At 38.1% G+C, this 20,450-nt stretch overlaps 1 protein-coding gene across 1 annotated transcript in view; it reads left to right on the top strand.

Moving 5' to 3' along the window:
* The window catches only part of JPH1 (junctophilin 1), an 83,548-nt gene that overhangs the window by 54,512 nt on the left and 8,586 nt on the right, over positions 1–20,450 (top strand). Inside the window, 2 exon segments of the mRNA XM_039549141.1 lie at positions 856–974; positions 17,812–18,473. Of these exon segments, the coding sequence (XP_039405075.1) occupies positions 856–974; positions 17,812–18,473 (781 nt within the window).

The following is a 20,450-nucleotide window of genomic DNA, read 5'->3' as shown; positions in this document are numbered from 1 at the left end:
CAAACAGTGATGCAAATCTGCAGCAACACAGCTATCAGTTTGCAGTCTGGAAGCAGAGGCCTTTGCACAAGCTGTTCTTGAGGCTTTTTGAGAAATAGCAAGAGGAAAAAAGTGGAAGCAGAGTGCACATTACTTTACCAAAGTATTCCATACTGTTGTCTTGACTTCAGAAAAGTTGCCTTTTCAGATTGTTTTTGGATTTGAAATTCAGTGAGTTACAAGGATTTAGTACAGTTAAGTCCCTGTTTCTACAAATGCCTATTGAAGTGTTAAACACGTTTTCCAGGCTATTCCTTACCAACGTGATCTGATTGTGGAAGACATTTCCTATTTTTTGGGCCAATATACTTGAATTTTGACCTTCAAAAATTTTTACATGGCACTCAGCATTGACCCAGCATTAACTTTGCAATGTGGTAAAGGTAGTAGCATTCCTCAGTCCCTTTGAATACCATGTGTCCTGGAATCCCAGAACCCTGTTTAGGAATCAGTGTGGTGGCCCAGTCTGACCTTCTGTACACTTCTGTACACATTCTGGTAACATGTAAATAAATCCTAAATCCCATTCCCAAGATACTATTCTTTCATTCTATTTAGAAATTTTAATGATAAGCTGAGGCTGTATATTGTGTTCCTGCAAGTAATTGTGATCCAAGGATGAACAGGACTGAAGAGCTGAGAGGAATAGTGATTTGTTCCTGAAATACTTTGCTGATTTGCAGTTGCTCACAACAGGTTGTCCTAAGAGTGCACTGTACAGGATAGTGTATGGTAGCTGAGGTCCTGTGTTCTCAGATGCTTGGTGCAACTGATAAAAGACTCCTCTGCATATAAACTATTTTCTACTTTGTACAGAACCGCACATGCAAGAGCTAAAGCTGATGCTGCGGATCAGGCTGCTCAGGCTGCTCGCCAGGAATGTGATATTGCAAGAGCAGTTGCCAGAGAACTTTCACCAAATTTCTACCAACCAGGTAATTGTAGATTGGGGTTTTGTGTGACTATTTGTTTTATTGCAGTGAAAAGATTTTGTGTTAAGTTATTAAGTGTTGATTCCATCTTGAATGTTATCATTTATACAGAAATAAGTCACGTGTATGTCATGAAGAGTGTACATTGCTCAAGATTTTATTTTCAATTTTTAATAATTCGGTGACTGTTTCTTTGTATGAAAACAGCTGAGTGATAAAAAGCATATAACTTTGCCTCAGATTAATAGTTTATTCAGGACAGTGTCAGAGACAGACTTCAGCCGTCATAAATCAACAGAAATTTGGATGAATTCTGTAATGTATTTATTAGTGGGAAGATCTATAGCTTTTTCACTGTCCAGTAAAATTCCTGACAGTCTTGGTTAGCTAAGGTCTGGATTTTGCAGAATGCTTTACCATTAAGCATACATAACCTATAAAGGAATCATCTCTGTTATGGTTGGGGTGCTCTGTAGAACATTAGTTCCATATTCATGATAGCATAGAATTAAGTCTGTCTCACTTATGTCAGCATTGCAGCCCATTTTCATCTGTCACAGGGTTTAGAAAATTGCTGTAGGAAGAAGCAAAGTTGGTTTTACTTTGTTTTTCTTCTGTCTTTCCATGAGGCTAATATTTCTGTGTACTGCTCTTTAGCTTAAAATTGGTAGATAAAATGGAACTCCATTTGCCAATTTAATGTCTTTTCGTGTCTGCCCTTTCTTTCACCTGTCAAATTGAGTTGAGTCATATCTTGTTACTACTTTTCAAGGATTTGCCTGTACTTGTATGCTAATACAGATTATAGCTCTCAGATTCATTTTCACTTACAGTTGTTTTCTGCTTATCCTTGTTTCAGACACAAACTTATTCTTAAATGTACCCATATAGTGAATGCAGGCTATCATGACCTACAAAAGCAAAGAACAACATTCTGCAATATTTTCTAAAATTGCACCTATTTACTTCATTTTTCAGTTCAAGTGGCCACTATGTGTAACTTTTTACTAAATCTTTACTGTCACTTATCTCATAGAATACTTGTTTTTTTCTTTATTCCTAAGTGTTTGGTTGTAGAGAATGTGTTTTGGGATTGGGGGGATTGGGGAGCTCTTTTTGTATTCATTTAGTGCCTAAGTCAAGGGTTGTTGACCTGGTTGGAATTTTCATTCCCTTCATCAGTCTTGCGGACTTTCTTTGTACACATCCTGATGTAAATTCATCTTTCTTGAACATGGCAGTCCAGAACTGTAGGCAAAACTCAACTATTTCCGGTAGTAAGACTTTACTAGCTTTGAAACAGCATAAATATGTACTTTTCACTGTTGAGAATTACCTCACTACTACCTCTCCTGTGGATTTATATATTTGGCCCATACTTACTGCTGTCTTTTTCTTCTTTCATTATTTCGTCCTCCACCAGCTGAACAAATCCCAATTTACAGCAGCAGGTTATCTCGCCATTCGTAAGTTAAGAATCCATAACCTTAGCCATGCAAAGAATTGAAGCATTTGGAAAGAAAATATTTTAAAGCTGCCAAACCCTTCAAATAAAGAAATTACTAGAGTACTCAAGTGAAAATGCCAACATCTGACTGTGTGAAATTTGACACCAAGATATCACCCAGATCAGTAATTTCTCAGATGTCTTTTTACTCCCTGCCACAGGAATTGAAGTAGCATTGCTGACAAATCAGCTGAGATATGGGAGAGAAAGTGTGGGAACTTATTTTCCTCCCATTTGAAACTTCTATTCCATTTACAGAAGATGAGAGTTTGTATCCCTTCCCCAGGTGTAGCTGGATACATGTGGAATGACATAGCAAAGCATTTCTCAAGTTTACTTACTCTGTTCTCTGTGTAGAAACGTCTCTCAGTTAGCTAGCTCTTAGCAAAAATAAGTACCTTTTCTGGAGTCTAAATTTTGAATTCTGTAATTGTTCTCAAGATAGCGAAATACACCATATTTGTACACATTTGAAAAAAAAAATCTATTCCCATTGAGTAAACAACTTTTAAATCCCAAGATGTTAACTAAATTTCAGTTATCCCAAATAAACTCCTGCAAACCACCAGGTTCACACATCATTGTGATGATTTCAAGTGCTATCATGTCTGAGATGTTTTCCAGGCTCAGTGTACGTGATGCCTTTTTCAGATACACTTTTTCTGTGTGGTACCAGTTAACCCACTCACTTGTATACATACTTGTTTGTTTAAGCATTTCCCAAGAGTGATGCCAAGAGTAACTGGACAGTGTTACTGTTAGCTTTTGTCATTTATGGTAGTGAAATAGATAAATATTTCTGAGTATTTACATTCACTCACACAAACAGCAGTAAACATCTTCTTTTCAAATAACATTTTTCATGTATTAGAATGAAAACAAGGTAACTTATTCTTTGCCAATAGCAACTTCTTGGTTTTCTTCTGTTGCTTGAGCTTTTTATTTTTACAGTATCTGTAAGTACTGCTAAAAGGTATTGATAAGTGTTGTCTCATTCTCTGAAACTATAGTTAGGTGAAAGCTTTCCATTGTACTAAATTGTCTTGAAAATAGGTTATGATGAGAAAGTGTAATTTTTCTCTTATTTCTTTAACTGCTTAGTATGGTAGACAAGCATGCTGTCAGCAGTAAATGTATGTAGCATATCAACAACAGAGACAAAAAGAAGTGAAATACAAATACCTCTCTGTAAATAAGAGAAGCATTCTTTTCTGTCTTAAGGAGTGATCTCTGAATTACCTGTAGCCTAAAACCATTTCAATATTTGAAAACCTCTGGATAAAGCTCTTAAATTTCAGATTCTTAAAAATCAGCTTTCTGGGCCATGTAGCCTAGTATTACACACAAATTATAATTGCAGTGAATATTCGTCGTTCATTGTACCATGGCAGTTCATACTTCCCAAATACTTTCTCTTATGTTTCACATTTATGTTCATTAAGGCAATCATCAGAAGCTGCCAAGAGGTTCTTCCTTTGTAATGTAGTTTAAAAGGAGGCTAAAAGGAGAACAAAACATTAGGAAGCAAAGTAGCATCCAGCAGGTAAGAATAATAATGAGGTACTGTAGAAGTCTTAAGATTCAGGTCTCCCAGTGATTGATTGCCTTAGTATTTGCATATAAGGAAAGCCAAGTATGACTGAACAGGCCAGAGCCATGGTATAAGGACCTGAAAGGTTGCAGGGAGCTGTTTTCCCTGAGTTTGTTCATGCTATTTGCAGGCAAGACTCTGCCTCTATTTTTGCTGTAGCAGATACTTGGCTAGTGATTAATAATTATGAGGATGTGTATCTTTGCAGGGTCCTACCCACAAGGCTGTACATTTTGTAGATTTAACAAATGTTGTACTCTTTACAGCGGCCATACTTTACAGGTCTTTTTATCAACAAATAGAACAAATTTTGCGAAATCCCAGCTCTGACCTGTTTGTTTCCTCCAGGCATCACTAAACTTGTGGATGTGTCAAAAGAGAGCATACCAGGACAGGAAACAAATGAAACCTGAGTCATAGCCTCATTCAAGGGAGTCATCCAGGGACAGTTTGAGATTTGCTTTTGCTTAGAGAAAAAAATAAGTGTTGTTTTGTGTCTCTTGTAAAAACCTAGAGAAGAACAAATGACTGATGGGAATACTGTATCGAAGGTGTAACAGAAAAGAAAGGTTTTTGACACTCAGTAAAAAGGGGGAATATTGTTCTAGTCTTGCACAAGATTAGTGGATGCTTTGACTGACACATTCATTCTAAATTCCACAGACCATCTTTAGAATGTGGCCTTGTAAACACACTGTCCGGAGGTAAACCGAAGTATGGACTTGCACAGACTGGACAGCTAAGCCATGATTGTCTGTGTGCATATATATCCTGCAGCAAATGGATACTGCTCTTTCATTCAGTTTGAATGAATAACATTTGATTAAATAAAAGAAGGGTAAAACTACTTTGCTGCAGGGTAAGAGCAGTCTGGGCACTTTACCACAGAGCAGTTAAGGTCTGGAAATTCAGATCTGATTTGTTTTCTGGCAGATTATTTGTCAGGCCAGCCAGCTGCCAGATGAACATACATGGGTCACCAATACCATTCATCCAGCCTTGACCTCCTAAACAAGGCATGAGAGAAATCAAGTAGCAGTGTATAAATTAAAGTTGTCTAAATTTAGAGATGGGCGGAATTTTTTAGGTGAAATATATGAGCAAAGACTTTCTAATGATAAGAATTTGGCAGGTTTTACTAGTATTTTTTATTATAACATTTGTTAAAGTACCAGTATTAACATGCTGAACATTACTAGTTTCATAAATAAGCATTTTAAGTCTATTACAAGGCAATTTGTAATGGCCTCTAATGCCTTAAAGAGCAACTGTGGTTTACATTCTCTTTTGACCAGTGGTAGATGTCTGTAGCTTAAGAAAAAAAAAAATCCTTCCCATCTTTCTCCTCTCTGCCATCACCACCTCCTCGAGTTCTCAAAATGCAAACTCCATATGGACAGGAAAGAGAGATTTCTGGCTGATGCTAATTAACTGCAATGTCCTGGCTAAATGCATGTGGGCCGGACCAGATAGTTTTATATAAAAGGCCAATTACAATGAGCATTTTGCCTGATTAGAGTTACCAGCCATGCCATCAGTTTGTGCCTTAAAGCATACAGAAGCTCGCTCATTATTCTTAGTGATACAAGAGCCTGTTCATTTTCTGAATTTATTCTACATAGGACTTCATCAGCCTCACAGATCTGTTACTGGGTTTCTTGCTATGCCATTTTTTTCTCTACAGTTTATTGCTTCTATCCTCTTTCTACAGAACTCTGGAGAAGCAAGAGCCTACAGACTTACCCAAATGCACTTTTGTTATATCCAATAATCAAAGAAATAAGGTGCATTAGAAGACAAGGTGTCAGTTTCAAGCTTTATTCTTGTTCTCCCCTTTCTTTTTAGAGCTCTTGTTATACCAGTCTTCACAACTTGACTTCCAGATTTATGACTTGTCTCGCCAAGCCCTGGGTACAGATTCCCCCACCTTTCCACATCTTTCCTCTTGCCCAGTGTGAGGACCATCCAGCTTGCTGGGAGTTTGCGTCCATCCTGCCACACTGCCAAATACACCTGCTGGCTCAACCCACTCCACAGTGTTCCTGTAATGCATCTGGGACAGGAGAGCATGCTTGGGAGAAAGCAAAGCAAAGAGACTGTGCAAGGGCATAGCCTTGATTCTTCAGGATGCTTTCTCAATCTCTCCAAGATACTTTTGAGTCACATAATCAAATGATATGCTTAGGAAAAAACATGCCTAATTAGTTTTGAGCAAATTAACTTTTAAAACTAATAACAGAGAACCAGTTTCCTGCAGAGAGATAAAGCTGTTACAATCACTGTAATTTTCACAAACTTGCATTAAGTAGTGAGCTAGTTAATTTGCATCCAGATGAAATTCATGGTTGCTTAGTAAAGGCTGCAGGATCTTACTATGAAACTAGTCAGAAGCCTGGACTAACTTCAGTGCTGTCTCAGTTGTGTTTGCTACCTTGAAGTAACTTCTCAAATTCTAGCCTAGGTGTACATATCTAATCTGGCACTATGGAAGTGTTAATTACAGGTATAGTCTGAGAGAAGGAGGTCAGTGCTTCCTTTCTCCTGTTAAAAATCATTCATTTGCTCCGAAAAAGAATCATGCCTTCCAGGACACTGTTGGCCTGCTCCAATGAATTTCTATATTGGTCTGTCATGGTGTCCAGCCAAGGACAAGATGAAGTAGGGTCTATCACATGGGAGTATTATCACAGTGTCAAAATTTCCATTATAAATCCTATTTATAACTGCGTCATAAATATTTGTTCCATGTTGAAATTCAGTTAACAAAGAACTGAGAACTTGCCTTACAGTGCTAATTTTCAGTGGAGTATGGTGATCTATTTTGAAAGGATTTTATTATACTAGTGGAGGTTTAAATCATGTTTAAAAGGTTAGGTTTCTCCTGTTACACTTTTAACATGTGATGTGGACCATTAGAGAAAAATAATCTTTGCAGTTGCATTCTGTGTTTGTCAAGGCCACATAAATAGATGGCTAATATACATGGCCTTTTATTCCAAGAAAGGCTGCAAAATTTAAGACTTACTTAAAAGTAGAGAGACTCTAGGGAGATATCCAAAAAAGAAAAATGCAATTCATGTTATAGAGCTAAGTAATGTAGAGTATGATGTAGAAGACCATGCTGAGAATTTGGAGAAGATGAAGATTTCTGCCTATTAGTTCAGTAGTAGTTATTCACTCAGATCATCGTCTGAACAGGAGTAAAACCTGGAACTGAAACACAGCTGGCATGGAATTGATAGTTTTTGTATGGTGAAATTAAACAGGATGAAGATTGTAAAAGAAAGGTAGAGAGACCAAGAACAGAATAATCGGAGGTTATTTTCCTTGAAAGTATAATTTAAAAATGGAAGAAAAATACAGGTGAATTAAAGAGATAAATCATAGATGTTAACAGAGGGGAATTGTTCCAAAAGAGGAGAATGGTCATCTGTGTCAAAGGAGGGTGAGAGTGGAGTACTGATACTGAAATGTGACTAAGAAAATTGCAGAAGCTCCTCAAAAAGTATCAGATGAAGAGCAGAAAGTATTTTGTCAGAGGCAGTTGCCAAACTGAAGAGTATTGGATAGATTTGGAGAAGAGGACCAGTAAATGGATATTGCAAATTTAGACTTTAGAAATGAAAACTTAGAGCACTGATGTGAAAGGGCAGAAATGACACTGTGGGAGGTCAGAATGGTAAGTTGCATGATGAGTGGGGTTTCTCTTAACATACAAAAGATCAAGAGCATATTGGAAAGAGGCCGGATATATGGATGAAAGACCAAGCAGCTCACATACCCTAGTTTTTCCAGAATTAAATTGACTGTTGTATTTCTCCAGTTCTGCCATTTGCAGTACAGCAGTCACTTCAGGCTCTTACACTTTATAATTAATTTCAATGCTAGATACAAGAAATTAATTTTGCTGAAAGTGTGGTGCATCTTAATGAGTACTGTTTTTGAAAAATCCTGGATTAACCCTCAACCCTCCAAGAAAATTCATAAAGCCATATATTTCAAAAGCAGTACATTTCGAGTCTCTTTATTTTACTCCTGATTGTGCATCTTTCAAAGTTCCTAATTTCAAGTGTTTTTTCTATAAATACAAGGGGATAAAGGAGACTTCTAAAAAAATTAAATCTGACATTATCATATAATCATTAATACCTTAGAAATATCTGGAGTTTTAAGTAAAGGCAGTAATGCATCTCTAGATCTGTAGAATCAGTGGAGTCTGAAACTGTCTAGTTATTTCCATGTTATTTTGCCTGTCTATATTTATGCCTGTATATTCAAAAGTAGTGTTGGTTGTTTGGTGACACATGTATTTTCTGTCTTCCCAGTATTGAGCCTTACTGGAACATATTCCATAGGCATAAGAACTGCTGACATCATCAACCCAAGCCCTGAGTGCATATCCTAGGCTCTTCTTTTTTCTGTAGTGGAAGAACAGAAGGGTATTCTGAGAAAAACAGGCACTGTTTCTTTACAAAATATGGATTTTAATAGAGGCAAAAGTTAGAAGGACTTGGAGAAAAATTTCACTTGGTTATTGAATTTACTAAAAAACAGTTCTTAAGACAGACTTGGCTAGTTGGAGAGCAGACATGAACCTGCTCCTGTTGAGGTCGGGTGCCAAACTCCCATGGAGCAGGATGATAGCCATGCACTTGAAATGTGATAAGAGAAGTAGCTCATAGCCTTCCAGGCTGTATATACAGAAGGACGTCATGGAGAATGGTTCCTACTCTGCATGATCCCAGTGACACTGAGTCTGAAATACTGTGTAGAACTTTGGGGATAATCATGTCAGAAAGATGTGGACACACTGGGAAAAATGTAAAAAAGTGTGAATTCTACTGAGTAAACACAGCTATTATGCCACATTAAAAGTCTCTCTCTATATTTAAAATTCATCTTCTCAGAGAATATGCAGCTGCAATGAGACTTGGATTACAGCCTTTCGCTTCTACCCATGCTTTAGGAGCTTAAAGAACACTACTTTCGCGGTTAACAGCTGCCCCAGTGCAGTTTGGATGAAGTACAGTAGTCTCTAGGTTTTCTGTGAAAAAGCTAAAAATTTACCTTCTCAGTTATTGCCTGTTAAGCAGCCTGCAGGCTTAGAAGTGTTCAAGTAGATTATAATGCATGTTTTATTTAGCTGGGATCATTCACATTAAATACAATGTGTGTATATTATCTACCCTGGAAAAATGAAGCTTGTCCTAGATACAGGAGTCATATGCATCACCGTGTAATCTTGACAGATATTTTTTTGAAGTTCTGTCAGTATTCATCAACAGAAAGGTAGGGTAAGTAAGGCAAGCCATAATGAAGATTGCTGGTCACAAGCAATTTCTATGTATATAAGCAGATGTCCCAGTGAGGTGTTAGAGGTAGTTATGCAGCACTCAGAGTGCCCTCTACCATGTAGGATAAATTTGCTAGATTTTTATGGTGGTGTTGAATCCAGAAGTATAAAGGCTTATATACTGCTATGCAGATACAGTTAGGAAATGTTGCCCTGTTTTGGAAATACCACAGCTACTTCAGTCACCTGCTAAAGCAGTAACAGAAATGGAGCAGAGGTTGGATTTATAGTCAGAATAAATTCATTGTTCTTGGTGCTGACTCCAGGAAGTTTTTGAGATTCATTGGTGTAGTATTTCCTGACTTCAGATCTTTCAGTGTGTATATGTCTGCTCTATAATGATGCATTTATAAACCTTTAGAGGAAGAAAATGTTATTTTTAGGAATTCTTTTATCCTTAATGATTCTTTAGTTATTGGATAATACAAAAATGCAAATTACAAAAATACTGTTTAGGTTCTGCATGCAGGTGTGTTAATGGTAGGGTAACTCAAATGAATTCCAGATTTGGAGGAACTGACAGGGAGAGAGGAGGCAGTCTGGCTTTCTTGCTGGTAGAAATTGCATTAATATCTGTTTCATCATCCTGCTGCTAGACTCACAAGTTTGTGACGTTGCCTGTGATGTGAATTGTTTGGCTGAAGTCCATTTCCTTTTCTGTTGCTATTGCTGTTGCTGGCAACTCAAGTGTGCTTGAGTAGATGTTTTGATATTTTCAAAAAGCGTTGTGAGATAACATGGTGTCATACGCTTTTCTGCAAATACCTGTGCAAAATGCAGAGACACTAGCACTAAAGTAGTCACACAGGTCACACCAAGAACTGTGTTGTGCTGTGTAAATATCACAGCAGAATAAACACAGAGGCATAAAAACTAGCCTTGGATTTGGCCAAAGTGTGTGTGTGTCTCTGCATATGGGGCTAGTAAATAAGTAACTCAAGCCTTTTGATCTCGGTCTAGTCTGTGTCAGGAAGCATTTGATGGGGGTTTTGAGAAGGCTGAGTCACTTTCATTGATGTCAAAGTCAGGAAAATAAAGCATTGGCAGATATTTTAAAGATGGTAGATACATATTCTAGCAAAACTATGCAGAAGTTGTTTAGGATACTGCACAAAACTGTTTCCTGAGCAGGTATAAAGACAGTAGCAACCTTGATATGCAAAAATTTATGTGTTTAGGGTTCTTCTGAACAAGACACTTAATAAGCAATTTCTACCAGTGAATACTTTCTGTAGGTCTTTACTTAGCAAGAAGTGTAGGTTGCATTTAAAGCTGCTTTGAAACCCACTTGTTTCCAGTGATGCTACCTTTTAAAATTAGTCCTAGGAGGACTCAGGGAGATAGGTGTATTCTAACTTTTGCATCGCTGAATGATGATGTGGCTTTGTCAGGTTGTGGCAATAGTAAAATACCACATTATATTCTATCTCTGTCATATTTTTCAGTCATGTTGGTAGTACATGGTTTCAAAGACAGCAGGCTGCCAGATCAAGTCAGAACAGTTCCATACACATGTAGGCATCAATCCCCATGACATTCGTGGATTTAGTGAGTAGCTGTTGGCACGTGCTAGCTTCAGTCTTTCCTCCAGTCCAGCAAGAGAAGGAAGAGTACCAGGAATACTACTTAAGGAAGCAGCAATGCTAACAGATTGAGAAGCCCTGAAAGTGTAAGCTGGAGAAAACTTCAGCAAGGTTTTTTCAAGGAGGGAACATAGGAAATTAGCATTTGCAATTAAAAGTTAACAAAAGATTCTAAATAATAAACATTATATTTTGGAGTGTTTTTTGGGTTATGCAAAAAAATGCACTCCTGTCCCTCTTGTTTACACTGTAGTTTTCTTTCCTAGGCAGCCATGGTACTTCCATGCTGGTGGTACTAAGTCTCGGAAAAAAAAGAAAAAAGGGATTTTAAGGCAACCAAATAGAATTTTAAAAATGATCCAGGAAATATTTTTATTTGCTCCTAGCTAGGGAAGCTGCTTAATAACATTTAAAATACTGATCATACCTCACCAAAATGCAATTGCCATCAGAGGCTGAAAGTTAAATCAGCCATCCAGACTTGGGTTTCTTCTACATCTCACAAAGCAGTGTCAACAATCCCTTCCATTTCAATTCTTTTTTCTCTTTTGTGACATGCTTTATTTTTAAGCCTTAGATAATGTGGGGTTTTCTTCTGTAAAGCGTTCTCAAGTACAGTTAAAGAAAGCCATTATTGCAGCTGGCACCCAACTTCAGATGCAGCTGAAACAGGGCAGACAGGCCTACATATGTGTTTCTGAATTAAGGAATTATTAAATAACTTACATATGCATCACTAGGAATAAGAGATTTCTTACCTTGCTGCACATTGACCCAACCATGAAGGAGCTGCACTATTCCACGCCCTGTTGCTGGATCACTGCATCCATCAGAAGGGTAGTGCAGACACCTGGGGTGATAACCTCTTAAAATACCATTAGGAAGTCTTTCTCTACCAGGAGGGTGGTCAAACACTGGAACAGGCTTTTCTAGAGAGGTGGTTGATGCCCCGGGTGAGCCTGTCAGTGTTCTGGAGGCATTTGGACAATGCCCTTAATAATGGGCTTTAACTTTTGTTCACACCTAAATTAGTCAGTGACTTGGACGAGATGATTGTTCTAAGTCCCTTTCAACTGAAATGTCCTGTTCTATTCTACTCATACCTAAGTCAGGCAGAAGTGTTCTCTCAGAGTCCTATGGCTCTTTAAGTACCTTGCCTTTTATCCTTTAATTTCTCTGTAGAAATAATCCTTAGCCATTAATTTCCAGTCCTGTTCAGTCCCAGTTCAGTGTGCCAAACATTACTAAAACTGTAACCATATCTCTGCCTCCAGCGAGTTCATCAACACATTTTGTACGTAGCATTGCACAGCCCTCCATTCAGTTGGGCTGAATTCCAAGCCAGCAGCCTAGCACTTAAGAGGGATTTTTTGTTCCCTGTTACCAGTAGAACCATCAGAAAATTAAGAACAAAACAGAGGAAGTACTAATGATATTAATTATAGTTCTTCCCCATTCCTTCTCATCTCCACAATGAAGAAATAATAATAAGCCATATCTTTCTAAAATTTACTGAATATATTTATTTGCACTTCCATAATGACTCACTGAATCACTTATTTTAAGAGGTTGATAATTGATTATTTATATTTCCTTCACCTACTGTTACCATCCTGAGGAATTCTTCTAAACTGGATGTCCTGTCCTGAAAAATCCTAACATAAGGAAGAAAGACCCTATATTAATTTATCTTCTGATCGATCGCTTGGCTTTCCAAAGTTTTATTAAGTTCATCAGAATAGCAAAGAAATCTTATTGTGAGAGCATACATATTGTTGCTAACAGTGACACATTAGAAAAATATCAGAAGATAAACAAAATGGTTTTCACTGGCTTATTTCATGAACAGCATATATCAACCTGCTCTACCAACACTAAAGTATACATTTTCCTTTTTTTGTACAGTTCATTTAAATACAAAAGTCTTAAGCTTTTGCTTCAACCATATCATGCTCTGGATTTGTCTTAGGGTATAATCTGAAGTAAGAAACTTACTCATCATTTACTGTTTCCTCTTTGAATTTTGATTTGTTAGATCGGCTCTCGGCTTTTTCAGCAAGATGGCATTTATGGTAGGCAACAAACTTGTGGCCAAAGTGCTGTGTGGGGTTTTGATTATTCAGGAGACTTACACTCCATTCCTAGTTTTGACAAAGGCTTTCTCTGCATGTTTAGCTTTGCCAAAGATTTACCAAAGCTTTAGGCATGTTGGTACTTTATTGACAGGTGAGCACTAAATTCAGAAAGGTTATTTGGATGAAACATGTGCTTTGGGTCATAATTTCCTTTTGGGTTAGCTTCCCCATCACTAAAATGAGCTATTGGTATGACCTTTAGTATTCTATTTACAGATTGTGAACTTTTCAAATCAGAAATTCTCTCCTGTTTTTGTAGAAGTGTTCAGTAGTTGAGTAAAAAGGGGTCTCTAATCTTGGAAGGTTTGCATATAGACTGCAGTGTTCTGGTTGAGCAAGTAACTTTGATTGTGTCTCCATTACCCCACAGACAGTTGTTAAACAGTACAGTGAAAGTGGAGCATGCTTCCACTAACAGTTCATACATGTAAACAAAATTAGGAAGTGAAATATGTGCTTCACGTTTGGAATTTATCTATAAGCACAACATAAATCTTCTCATAATGACAGAATTATAATGTTGTTTCTTATTTTCCTTATGGATTACTCTTTATAGCCCTGTCTATTTGTTAACTCTCTATGTAGTACTAAAGATAGGTTACATCACATAAAGTGTACTTTAGTTTAAAAAGCAGAAATTAGCATATGTTTATCTAATAAGTACTTCTAATACACCTTGAAATTGAATCACATCACTCAGCATCAACAGTACTTTAAATATTATATTCTTAAAAGATTATGTTCTGGAGCCTGCATTAGTGGTGTTATAATCTTTTTTTTGCTTTCAACAGACTAATAAAATTGTAATATGAAATGCTTATTTTTCCTGAATTGTAAGAATGGTAAGAAATTTATAAAATCACTGATGAAATTGCATGTATGCCTTGTCCCTCAGTATCCTAGATATATTCTGCCATCCCTCTCAAGCTTCACATTTCATTCTAATCTGATGAGGCGTGAGGTCTCTTCTTAGTCTTCTTGGGAAACAGTGGCTGCATTTACAGTGTCCTGCAAGATGACATTTTCAGATGCTTCTTGAGCCACAATCCTGCAACAGCCCTGTGCTACCGATATGTGTGCCTCACTAGGCCATGGGGGAAAGCATGTGGCTGTCACCTCTTTAAAAATGCTGTGGCAGAACCAGGGCATCCTTCTCTTCTCATTTACAGGGCTGGCTGTGCTGTCACATCACTAACTGGAGCCCTTCCAGGAGGAAGGACATATTAAACAAGAACTTCACAAGAAATTGTAGATTTAGAACAACCATGAGTGTGTGTCTTCAACCGAATCAAAGCTTCCCTCACCCCACAGCCATCAGTGAAATGCTGTTCAAGCAAACCATCGGACTGTATGAGACTCTGTGTGCATACCTTGCACTCATCCACACAGTCCTTTGGCTTCCAGAGGCTGTTCCCTCTGAGTACTGCCTAATTCACACTTTTATGGTGCCATCCAGTTGCTGGCATCACAACAGGTGTGCAAGCCAAAACCACCCCATGGCTGACCTTTATCAAGTAAAGGTGCATCAATTTTGAACCGATGGTAGCACAGCCAGCATGTCACCATAAGAAACACACAGGTTCATCTTACCTTTACTTGGTTAGATAACATTTCTTGGTTCTGCTTTCCAGACCAGATTCTCCATAGGCACTCACATGTATCATGTCTAGATCTATTGGTTGATTGAACTGCAAACTGAAGCAAACCAGAGCTCTGTGTTTATTTCCTGGTCAGATAATCCCCCTTTACCTTCTTCCCACCCTCAAGTTCTATTCTCTTCCTCATTAAGATATCAGCCAGCTAAGAAATCTTACAAGAAGAGATGTTAGTGACTCTCTTTCCAAATTCCCTTGGCCCTTGTTTCTTTAAACCTGTGCTGTAGATTGCTCTGAAGAAGGACTCTCTTACATATGTCTGTAGTGTTAGATAGTGTCTTAAACAAAGGGGAAAAGGTAAATCCTGGCAGCTCTTAATCCTCAGAAGGGAGTGGGAGTTGAGTTCTTGCTGCTTGCTGCTTGGAGTCAGTGCATAATCCGATTGTATTGGATACAGCGAACAGATGTTTTAAAAGTATTTGGACAATCTCCAAAGCTAACTTGAGCATAGAGCCAAGAATTTCAGTGTTGGAAAGACTTGCCTGACAAGATTTGAGGCAAGGGATGTATCTCTAATATCCATATGTGATGTACTGGGGGTGGGAGGGAGGGCTGCTGTGCTGTGTTAAGGCAATGACTGAATGTCTGGTCAGACACCCTCAGATGTTACTTGGATGCAGCATTCTCTGGTGGATCTCAGTGTCACATAGCTTCCAATATTGCCAAATATCCAGTAAAAATGTGGTATTGTTAGCCTGTTGAAACTTAACTTCTTTGGGAAGCTCCAGATTATATTTTTGTTTTGCTTTAAGTTTTTTACTTTTCGCTCCCCCAGTCTCTTGGGGAGACATGGGCAGCTGAGACCGTGGGCTCCCTTCTTTTTTCAAAAATTCCAACAGAGTTTAGAGGTCTCTTGAGAAGATGGGATTTTCTCTGACCAACTTTGGGAGGCTTTTAGTTGATTGTAGGAAAGGATGGAGAGGGATGACATTCCTGAGGTCATTTCTGATGTAATTTTCTGATGTTTTCCTTCTGAAAGTGTCTTCAGTTTGTCAAGTGCTGTCAGATATTAGTAAAAGTCAAATCTCTACATATATAAGGCAGTGCAGAGCTGTCACAGTATGTGAATTTTCAGAGTTAAAGCAGCATTTTAAGACTGAAGAGATAATATTCCAATTGGATGTTTTAACCACAGCAGTTGTAAAGAGCAAGCTAATGTGAATGTGGATTTGTCCATAATAATTAATCATTGCAATTTGACAGCTCCGTGCTTGGGCTTAAAGATTAGTCAGAGCTCTTTTAGCTATCCTTTTCTCTTTACACCTGTAATTATATCTAATGTGAAAGGATATGAAAAAGAAAGTTTATGCATGAAAGTTTATGCATGTTAAACCCCTCAGCATTACCTTATGTATCTCAGCAAAGATGGAAGGAAATCCCCGACGTGATGGAGAATTTTTTGAATGGCGATCATACCTGTAACTTTATATATGGAAACTCTTAATTTGTGTTGTGCTGCCTTTCCCTTTTACCAGGAAGATTATAAAAAGCTGTGAATCAAGCCTCTAGTTCTCTCCCTCTGTGCAGGCTTAACTCCTCAAAACTTCCTCCTCAAATGTCATTTGAGAACAAATCCTGGCTTGTCTGTGTCTAGCCTTCTTTCTTAAGAGCTCCCTGTTTCCACCCCTGGTTTTCAGAGATGCCAAAAATGTTGTGATTTTCCTGCTCAAAAGACCTTGCATGCCGAGTAATTCTTCTTAGCAGTGCTTACTTACCAGATGACTCAGTAACTTCCAAAAGCTTCATGCTGCTCTTCCTTCCTCTCATCTTCGCACTGCGTAGTGATGCATATGCTTCTGGCATCTGTAAAAACACTGTATCTGCCTAGCACAGTTACAGCCTCCTTTAAACTCAGAAGCAGAAAAATGTGTGCAGACATTCTTCCCTGGGCACAGAATTTCTCTATGACATAAAGCACAGATAAGGCTCACTTAGAGAAGAATAAAAAAATCAAAGGAAAGTTGTGGTGCTAGCAAGGATAGAAGTGGAGAAATAGTTGCAATATATTTTTCAGAAGCCATTTTTGAAAATACCGAAAGTTTGTTGGCAGTTCTTTGTTCACAGAGCTCTCCAGCTTCTGACTTCTATGGGAAACTGATCCTGGAATCTGAAATGTGACCTCTAGGAAGTAAAACAGAAAACCCTGCCTGCAATACGTACAGATTTACAGCAATTTTGTTTCTTCAACAGTGTTTGCTCAGGTCTTACCATTAAACAATTAAATCTGACAACCAAAACTTGGAGCAGAGCATGTCAGCCAGTTTGTGTTTATGTTAACAGCTGTATAGACATGCACTCTGATAAGTGAGTCCTAGTAGTGAATGTGCACATGGGTGTTTAGGTACAATTTAGGTAGAGGATGTTCTAAATACTTGCTGCTCTGCCTTCTAAGTAGGAGTTGTATTACTGACTAGAGTGCTTAACCTGGGTTTTCATATGGAAATTATTTGATCTGGAAGACAAAGCCAGCATGTGAGAGTTCAAGGTGCATATATGTGTATATCAGACAAGCTGACATTCACCCAAAGGGAAAAAAGGCGATTCAAGCACTTTTTTCTGTAGCTTATAAGAACAGAAGAGACATTTCATTTTGATGGTTAATTACCTACATATCAAACAGGTATTCTGATCATAAGAAGTTAAATCAATTAGGGTAATTAAGCAAAACATACCTCAAAATATTCCTCTCAGAAAAGGAATGATAGATGAGGTAAGCTTAGTCAGTCTTCAGTCACTCAGACTTCACTCAGGAACAATTTACATCCTGTGGCCCTTTGTAAAGCTGAAGATGTAGAGTAACCGAGCCAAGTTAATAAGTAGTCCCAACAATTATCAAAAAACTACAGTAACTCCAGTGACTGAGAAATTTGGAGTAAATCACTATGAATGTCAATGAATTTTTGGTAATACACACCCTTGCCTGCATTTCAGCAAGGCAGTGCAGTCTGACATCCCAATGTGATAGTTTTACTGTGAATTTTGTTTTGATCTTAATATTTCTCACACTATTTTTCAGGCCCTGATTATATCAAACAAAAATTTCAAGAAGGAATGGATGCAAAAGAAAAATCTGAAGAAAAAGGTCAGGAGAAACCACCCACCCCAAAAGAGTCACCTCACTTTTATCGAAAAGGTACTACACCCCCTCGAACCCCAGAAGCAAGTCCAAGGATTAGTCCTCCTCTTTCTTCTGAGACTTCTCCTTCAAAACAACTGAAAAAGCAAAGCTCCACTTCTGGGGCAAGACTCAGTCAAGAACAAAAGCTTTTAGCCACTGAGAATATAACACCCACAACTAACAAGCCCTTATATTCAAAAGCACCAGTGAAGGAAGAGCTAGCTGGGAAACACCAGCCAAAGTTTTCAGCCCAGCACAATCCCAGCAGCACAGAGAATGGGGAGCTGCATGGTCACTACCATGGCTATTATGTAAAAACGAATCCAACAGCGCTTCCACAGGAGCTCAGGGAAGAAGATGAATATGCCAACCCTTCACCATCAACACTTGCACGGGTACCACCCTCTCAGAAGCCAAGTCCTGCTAGATCTGGGGGTAAGCCAGATGCCAAAGAAAACAAACCTGAAATAAAAATTAAGAAACCAGAATTTGCTGCACCAAAGAACCCAGCTAATAATGAGTCACATTCAGCAATGGAGAAAGAAGTAGGAAACAGCTCGGTAAGTACTGCAAGAAACCTTTTCACTTTCACTGCCCTTTTGCCTCCAAGTGCTGAGCTTTGCAACCTAAGCACAGGAAAAGCTTACTTCTGTCAAATCTTCATCTGGATGCGGTCTGCTAGCTAAAACCCACTACACCAGACTGGAGTTAGGAAAAAATATTCCAGTCCTTCAAACTATCTGTTTTGTAAACTGGGAGGGGACAGCTGATAGGCAGATACTGACAGACTTCTGAACCATGAGACCATGAGACCCTATCCATAAACACAAAAGCATGCTACTGTGTGTATTAGGGTGTGTATGTATAAACAAACAGGTGTGGTTTGCATGTGTGTACATACATACCTGCAGTTATACACGTACATATATATGTATATATTCCCACTCAGAAAAAGAAGTCCTACAGTGTTGCACTTCTGTAGATAATTGGGCAGTACTTGGAGTTAGACACACGCTCTTCCCCAAAGGTCTGCTTTTGACTACTGTTGGAGACAGGGTGCTGGCCTGTGGTCTGACCCAGTCCAGACAACCTCCCAGTTTCAGCTTCTTCTCCATGTTGATTGTGGCCTCTACAAACAGGGAATTTGAACCAAAATGCATGCTGTTTTAAAATGCATACATCTAAAAATGCTTACGTTTTACAGTGATGTGAAAAATTTTACTTTTCATCAGGAAATGGAGTTTTAAAACTACCCTTTCGGATCAGTGTGAATCTTAATTTCATTATTATTTAAAAACAATAAAATTATCAATAGCTATGCAGAAAAGGAGTGATGACTAGTACCATTTCTATTCCATGGTAGAAGAAAAAGCCAGGGTATGAAATTCAGAATCTATGATGATAATTCTGTGATTTTTGGGCCAAGAGAAACTCGGGAAAGCATTAGCTGTAGATCCTAAAATTAATCTTTAGTAAATGAAGAGGTCGAGATAATTGTCATAATATTTCTCTTTTATAAGCATTGTTTCTTTGAGTCATTTTTGGTGGTACTCTACAAAACAAATAGTGTGTTATTATTGAGGGGATAAACAGAATGACCTATTTAAAGAGATCCAGATAGCCTAGTATAGATTGCAGGCAAAACACTTGAATAATTGACTCCAGACTTCATTAGTAAAGAATTTAGAAATAAAGAGGGGGAGGAATTTCCAACTAACATGAATTGTAAATGGTCTTGTCAAACAAGTTTGACATCTTCAGGTGTGACAGAAGAATCATCCTCAGTCAAGAAGGTCACTTAATTTGCTTTTACATGGTGATGTATTCTGACAAGGAAACCAGAGTAATGCAAAGGCTAAATGTCACATTACAAGAATTTTTTAAAACTGACTGATGGTTCTCAAGAATTAGAAAACCATTAGTTATTTGATATTATTCTGGTGAGGTCATTCTTACATTAATTCTGTTACTCTATTCACATTCTTATTAATGACATACAAGAGAACATAAGAATATTGCCCATGAAGTTTATAGAAGACACAGAGACCAGGAGAGTGGTCTACAATGAAGGCAAATACAAGCTGATGCAAATCAACTGCTAAGAAGGCTGCAGGTATAATTATCCATGGGCAGCACAGCAAAATATAATATTGTATGTGAAAGACAGTTAACAGAGCCTGGCCACACAGGAACAGAACTGGAAAAGGTTGGTGGATCAGGAGCAAGAGGGGCAACTGAACATGAGCTCCCAGTCTGCTGCTGTTGTTCAGAGATGTTAATATAATCCTTAGATTTATCAACAGAAAAGATTAAGCAAGAGTACATGGGAGTCTGTTCTGTCTGCTTTTGGCACGGGTGCAACCACTTCCAGGATAAAATAGAGTGTCCGTAAATCAGGGATTTAAAATGAAAAAAAAAACCTTGAGGGGAAGTCCCACAAAGAGCTGCAAGAATGATTAAAACATATCTTACAGTGAAAGATTCAAGGTAAAAAAACCCTGACATATTAAATCACTTTCTGTAAGTGTGCTTTATAA

The sequence above is a fragment of the Corvus cornix genome, chromosome 2 (genome assembly GCF_000738735.6).
Source record: "Corvus cornix cornix isolate S_Up_H32 chromosome 2, ASM73873v5, whole genome shotgun sequence".
Lineage (NCBI taxonomy): Eukaryota > Metazoa > Chordata > Aves > Passeriformes > Corvidae > Corvus > Corvus cornix.
Note: the sequence above shows the minus strand (reverse complement) of the source record. Positions and strands in the feature narration are given on the sequence as shown.